General features: G+C 38.9%; 1 protein-coding gene across 1 annotated transcript in view; it reads right to left on the minus strand.

The window, feature by feature from the left end:
• Positions 1 to 6,095, minus strand: part of DOCK3 (dedicator of cytokinesis 3) — a 716,589-nt gene extending 710,494 nt beyond the window's left edge. Inside the window, exons 1-2 of the mRNA XM_006873644.1 lie at positions 5,966 to 6,095; positions 5,050 to 5,133 (exon numbers count right to left, since the gene is read on the minus strand). Coding sequence (XP_006873706.1) covers positions 5,050 to 5,133; positions 5,966 to 6,095 — 214 coding nt within the window. The remainder of the gene's footprint in view (positions 1 to 5,049; positions 5,134 to 5,965) is intronic.
• Between the last annotated feature and the right edge of the window lie 1,504 nt (positions 6,096 to 7,599).

Below are 7,599 nucleotides of genomic sequence, written 5' to 3' on the forward strand. Positions count from 1 at the left end.
CCTACTTTGAGGAGGCATTTTTTTCCACAATCTCTTTCTGAGTGCCCTCCCACCTTCCAATCCTATATCTGACAATGTTTCTCTGCTATGCATAGAGTTTTCAGTGATAATTATAGTGAATATAAATACATTAAATGTGTAAGTCCTGAAACAGAGCACAATGGATAAGAAAATAGGATCTTTCAATAAGCTGTCTACAAGAGATACATCAGATGCATGACAACAGAAATAGACTAAAAATTAAAGGATGGGAAAAATATATCAAGCTAATGGCAATAAAAATTGAGCAGGAGTGGCTGTTTGAATCTCAGACAAATACACCTGAAGGCACAAGTTAGCAGAAGAAACAAAGAAGGACATTATATGATGATTAAGGGGTAAATTGAACAAGAGGACACAATAACAATAAAAATCTATGCTCTCAGTGAAAGGTGCTCAAAATATATAAATCAAACTTTAAAAGAACGAAAAAAAGAAATCGACAACTCTACAATAAGAGCTGGAGATTTTGATACACTACTTTTGACAGACAGGACTACAAAGAAACTCAACAAGACCCAGAAAAACTACATGACACAATCAACCGACTTGACCTCTTAGACATATACAAAGTGGGCAACCCAACAACAACACAATATATATTCTTTTCCAATGCACATGGTACATTCTCTAAAACAGATCATATGCTAAGCCACAAAGCAAAATTCAATACATTTTAAAACATCAAAATCCTATCCTACAAAGCATCTTCTCAGATCACAATACTATATAATATTAGAAATCAAAAAGAGGAAGATATGGGGGAGGGGGGATCAAACACATGGAAACTAAAGAACACCTTGCTTGATAGCTACTGAGTAATAATAGATCAAATAAAAAACGAAACAGAAAAAAATTCCTTGAATAAGAACGGAAACACAACTTACCAAAATCCTTGGGGCACAAAAAAGCAGTGTTCAGAGAGGAATTTATAACACTAATGTACACATTCGAAAATAAAAAAGCAGCAAAATCAACACCTTCTGAAAATATCTCCAAAAATTACAAAAAGATAAACAAAGTAGGTCTACAGCCATCAGATGAAAAAAATAATAATAATAATAAATGTTAGAGCAGAAATATATGAAACAGAAAAACAGTAAGAAAGGAGCAACAAGATAAGAAGTCGGTTCTTTGAAAGGACTAATTAAAACTGACAAAACATTGGTAACTGTAATAAAAGAACAGAAGTAGATACAAATAATATGAATAAGAAATTATATAGGTGACATCACAAGAGAATCAACAGAAATAAAAAAGGATGATCAAAAAATACTATGAAAAATTGAACTCCAACAAATCTGAAAATCTAAAAGAAATGGAAAGATTTGTAAAAACCCACAGACTAAACAAACACAGTCTAAAGGAGAAAACTTGAACTATTGTTGGTAAGTGCCTTTGAGTCGGGTCCAACTCATAGTAATGTTGTTAAGGTTTCCAAGGAGTGGCTGGTGAGGATGAACTTCTGGTTCAAACCACCCTGGCAGTCCAGTGTATATCCTACAGTGCCACGTTGGGATACCTAAGAATTTACTGGTGAATTCTACCAAATACTCAAGAGTGTTGCTGACACTAATTTTATTCAAACTATATGGGTGAGTCAAAAATTATCCACACTCTCATTATGTTAAAACTTATGTTGGTTTGCAGACCAGCCTGGAGTGGCTATAGAAACAGACGACATGTCCTGAAAGAAAGATGAGCAAGAAAAAACAAAAAAAGGCAGTGTGGTTGGCTATTATAAGAAAAAGGAAGCTGCTTGCCAGGGAGCCATCAAGGCAAGTAGTCAAGTTCCTTCAGGATAAAGCCCCCTCCAAGACTGAAACTAAAAGGGAACACATGAGCAGGTATGTAAGCTCACTGGACACCACATTGGTCTACATTTGACTGGAAGTGGTAGAAAGGCAGTCATGAAGATATGGGCTGAGTTTGACCACATTCCATAAACTCCTGACAATCTTGAGATGAAGGAGAGAAGAAGAAGTACTGGTTGGTCAAAAGTTTAGGGATACTTGGGAACTCCTGAGCCACTTGGAAACTGACCTAGCCACAGAGGGCAGCTTATATGAAGTGGGAGGAGACACATAAGAACACCCAAACTTGCAGATATTACCCATTTGACCTAGCTACGGTGGCTTGATGATCAGAGCTTGACTAGAAGAAGATAAAGAAACCTGATTAAGGAAGCAAGTGTAAATTGCTACAATTTGATGAACTTGACTTATACTTATGGATGCTGTTGTTGTTAGGTGCCATTGAGTCAGTACCAACTCATAGCGACCCTACGCACAACAGAATGAAACACTGTCTGGTCCTGGGTCAACCTCACTACTGTTGCCACGCTTGAGCCATTGATGCTGCCACTTGGCCAATCCATCTCTCAGGGGGTCTTCCTCTTTTCCTCTGACCCTCCACCTTACAAAATATGACGTCCTTCTCCAGCAACTGGTCCCTCCTGACAATATGTCCAAAGCATGAGAGACCAAGTTTGGCCATCTTAGCCTCCAAGGAGCACTCTGGCTGCACTTCTTCTAACACAGATCTGTTAGTTCTTTTGGCAGCCTATGGCACTTTCAATATTCTCCTCCTCCAACACCATAACTCAAAAGCATCAATTCTTCTACAGTCTTCCTTATTCACTGTTCAGCTTTTGCATGCATATGAGATTACTGAAAATACAATGACTTGGGTCAGGCGCACCTTAGTCCTCAAGCTTAGTAAATCTTTGCTCTTCAACATTTTAAAAAGGTCTTGTGCAGCAAATTTGCCTAATGCAGTACGTCATTTGATTTCTTGACTGCTGCTTCTATGAGTGTTGATAGTTGACCAAGAAGAATGAAGTCTCTGACAACTTCAATCTTCTCTCTGTTGGTAAGAATGTTGTTTATTGATCCAGCAGTGAAGATTTTCATTTTCTTTACATTGAGATGCAATCCATGCCGAAGGCTGTGGTATTTGATCTTCATCAGAAAATATTTTAAGTCCTCTTCACTTTCAACAAGTAAGGTTATATCACCTGCATATCACAGGTTGTTAATGAGTCTTCCTCCAATCCTGATGCCACGTTTTTCTTCATAGAACCCAGCTTCTTGGATTATTTGCTCAGTATTGTTGTTGTTGTTAAGTGCCATCGAGTCTATTCCAACCCATAGCGACCCTGTATAGGGTTTTCAAGGAGCATCTGGTGAGTTTGAACCACCGTCCTTGCAGTTCAAATGACTTTGCAGTCTGACGCATTAGACCACAGAGCCACACCAGGACTCAGGTTGAATAAGTTTGGTGAAAGAATACAACCTTGTCGGACACCTTTCTTAATTTTAACCCATTCAGTGTTCCCATGTTCTGTTGGAATAACTGCCTCTTGGTCCATGTACAGATTCCTCAAGAGCACAATTAAGTGTTCCAGAAAACTCATACTTCACAAAGTTGTCTATAGCTTGTCATGACCCACACAATCTAAAGCATTTGCATAGTAAATAAAGCACAGGTAAACATCTTTCTGGTATTCTCTGCTTTCACCCAAGATCCACTGGACATCAGCAATAATATCCCTCCTTCCAAGTCCTCTTCTGAAGCCTGCTTGAACCTCTGGAAATTCTCTGTCAATGTATACTTGAAGCCGTTTCTGTATTACCTTTAGTAAAACTTTACTCGCACAGGATATTGCATGGATGTAGTAAAGATTTACACCCTCGGAAACCCTGTACAGGGTCGCTATGGGTCGGAACCGACTCAATGGCACTTAACAACAACAACAAAGTAGCTCAAAATACCAACCAAGAGGAGGAAGTCTTCACTTCAAGGATCAAGTCTATCCATTCAGTATACAGGGTTGATAGGGATGGGTACCAAAAGAGATGGGAGGGGGGGTTGTGCTATAAAGGCACAAAGTGGCTGGCTTACAAGTTTTTGAGAAGGAGTTTAGTTTCAGAGTGTGTGGAGAAAAGTAGAATTCCCACTGAAGAGTTTGCATCTTTTCTAGATGGGTCTAGTGATTGGAGATGGGGATAGGATTCTTTCTGATTCAATAGTGAGTAATTGTTACGAGTTTGATTGCCAACTGTTACAACTGTAAAGGCTGAAGTTATGTTAACATAAAGGAGGGAATAGTTAATCTTACAATCCAGGAACAAAGGACCCTAGGAGTATACGGGAGAAGAACAGCAGTGGAATGTGGGATCCTACCCAGGGAAGCAGCAACAGCAGAGATGGAGGCAGAGATGAGGACATGGAGAGATAGAGCAGCTATGGACCCTAGACACATAAAAAGAGAAAGGCTGTGTGCTGATGGTCAGGAGGCTGGCTTGCAGAATACAACCTTTGGTTGTTTAAATGGTTATATATTCCTGAGTGGTTTTGTGTACATAAAAAACAACAACAGAGGGAATAGAAACAAATATTGTTAAGTAATGGTGCATGGAGGGGATTGTAATCATTGCAATGAAACAAAATACAATAGGATGAGTGTAAAATCCAACGTTCTCCCATGTACTCTCTCAAAATAAAAGCTTTGAACAAAAAACAAAAACAAAAATTGTTAGTTTCACTGTTTTATCAATGCTCTCCATTCAATGTCTCTGTAGATGTCACACAAACAAAGCAGTAATCAACCTAATCTTCATTTAAGCATATTTACTGCCTTTTTCCATTATGATCGAACATGTTCAGCCAATCAGAAAGAAACATGCAAATGATTATAAAGATCATAGTTTCCCAATCAAATTCTATTTAAATGCAGCTAAAAAATGGCTGGTAGATTATCTTTTTGATATAAAAGATAAATAACAATCACTTGACATTGTATGTAAAATAATGTCCTGATAGACAACAATTAGTTACTTAATTGCTGCTATTAGATTAGAACAAAAAAGCTCATACCTTTCTATTAAATATAGAGCACGAACTTTTTTAAATATTCCATAATGGGATAAATTATGCTTATAATAAATTACCACAAAATGCATTACTGCCAGAAATTATCATTATGTGTTTTTATAGGTTAATACTCACCTTCACATTTCTCAAGAATCTGAACTGTTTCTCCTATTTCTAGGACCAAACCTTGAGGGACAGATCCTCGAAAGCTGCATATCACTAGAAAAGAAAAGAATAAACACATCAACTGGCGTTTTTAAGTGCTGACACAGTGTCAGGGTTACTAAAATAAGCACTAAATTTGCTTCTTAAAAATAAACTCTCATTTCTTGACTAGTTCTGAAGACAAACTTGGAAATCTACTCCTAAATAATCATCCACTGAAAGCTCTATGGAGCACAATTCTACTCTGACACACACAGTAACACCAAGACTCGGAATGAACAGCAAATGGATACTGGTTTCGAGACTAAATCCTCTTTCTAAAATATAATCCCCTATCAACATAGTTAATCTATATTCTGACAGGTGATATTAAGAAGTTTCGAGCATTCACATACATTTTTAAAAATTACAATTCCTCATTAGTGTGGATAGATGAGTTGTATATAAAAATATTTCTCTAAATGAAGACTCTTCCGTTCCTCAGCATGACATTTATTCACATGAGCTGTCTGGGTAAGAATGAATTAATTTCCTTTAAAAAACAAAAGAGGCACTTTCGGTTTGGGCTGCAGTAGAAAAAAAGCCAGGTAGGGAAGTTTCCATGGTGGCAGGACTGGGAACTCACATAGGAAGCACTCATAGAACAACTCCAGGGTTTCGGATCTACCATAAGGTCCAGGACGTCAGTTTTCTGCACTCGCAAGTGAAAAATTCATGACATTAAGGAAAATACTGCGAGTTAGGAATCTGGAGACAGGACTCCCTCTGCGGCCACCCCGCCCTGGTAGAGTTTAGAGGACAGGGCTACAGCCAGTTCTCCAGCTCAGGGAACCAGCTCTAAAAGCTGCTCAGGGAAACTTGCATAAAGAGGCACAGTAGACTCTACACACTTCTCCCTCCCCTTCCGTGTTGTGCCTTCTTTGCTCTTCCAGGATGTCATCAAGTGCTGGGTGCACTCCCACAAAAATCAGCACAGAGAGAAGGATCTTGGCAGCTACTAATAACGTTGGCCACATTGACACAGCCCTAAAATTAACTTGTGCAAAACCCTTGGTGGCTGTGCATCATGGAGTTGATTCCAACTCCAGGAGACCTTGTGCGGGATTTACGAGGCTGTGGGCCTTTGAGGGAGTGGGGCACCTCGCCTTTCTCCTGTGGTGCAGCTGGTGGTTTCAAGCTGCTGACCCTGCAGTTCGCAGCCTGATTCGTGGCCACTGTGCTGCCAGAGCTCCGTGTATAGGACCATTATAAAACAATCCATAAAACCGCAACATAAAAAGACTCAATCATCTCGAGAATTGTGCTGTGCATACAGCAGACACCTAAATAACATTCAGAGACAAAAATACTAGACAATCTTTCTCCCATTAACTTCCCAATATCTACCTGTACACTTCTATTATAGTGACTAGTGGAGGGGCCTGAGCAAGTGAACACCCTCACACACTGCTGGGGGCTTATACTTTGCACACACACTGCCTGTGTAGCATGGGACAGTTGACCACACCTTTATTTCTGTTTGAAAGTGTTGGTATTTATCTCTGTGTTTTTTTATTACTTCTGCTTTTGGTCCTTATGATCAAACATTTTTCCTGGAGGTGGGAGCGTTTTCTCCTTACATTACCCAAGAAGAGACAGCAATCATAGCCATATAGCCAAGCTATAAGCATACCACATTATACTCCACCTCTGCAACAAGAGACACCAACACCTGCTAAGCATTACATGCTTGACAAGGTTGACAGTCTTTCACTCCCCGATGCCAAAATTTACTACATGGCCACAGTGCTCAAAACAGCCTGGTACTGGTACAATGACAAATACATCGATCAATGGAACAGAACTGAGAATCCAGAAATTAACCCATCCACATACAAATGATTTTTGACAAAGTGCCTAGGCATACTGCATGAGGAGGAGATAGTCTCTTTAACAAATGGTGCTGCCAGAACTGGAAAGCGATAAGCAAAAGAATGAAATAAGACCTCTACCTCATGCCCTATACAAAAACGAACTCACATGGATTAAACACCTAAATGTGAATCCCAAAATTAGGAAGGTCATCAATGAAAACACAGGGACAAATGTGAGGGTGGTAATTCAGTGCATATACAGACTACCAAACATTTTGAAAAGTACACAAACAAAAGTAGGCAAAATAGATGAATGGGACACACTAAAAATTAAAAAGTTAAGTGCATCAAAAGACTTCGCCAAAAGAGTAAAAGGGGGATGCACAGAATGGGAAAAAATCTTTTGCAATGACACATCAGACTAGGGACTTATTTCTAAAATATATAGGAAACTATAACACCTCTACAAGAAAAAGACAAAATAAGCATTCAAGAAGCTCAACGAACCTCACGAAGGATAGACCCTAAAAGAAAATCACCAAGACATATAATAATCAAGCTCTCCAAATTCAAAGGTAAGGATAGAATCCTGAAAGCAGCTAGATAAAAGGGAAGTGTAACATACAAGGGCAAGAAAATCTAATTAAGCTTGCATCTCTCAACAGTA

Source organism: Chrysochloris asiatica, unplaced genomic scaffold, assembly GCF_000296735.1.
Source record: "Chrysochloris asiatica unplaced genomic scaffold, ChrAsi1.0 scaffold00246, whole genome shotgun sequence".
NCBI lineage: Eukaryota > Metazoa > Chordata > Mammalia > Afrosoricida > Chrysochloridae > Chrysochloris > Chrysochloris asiatica.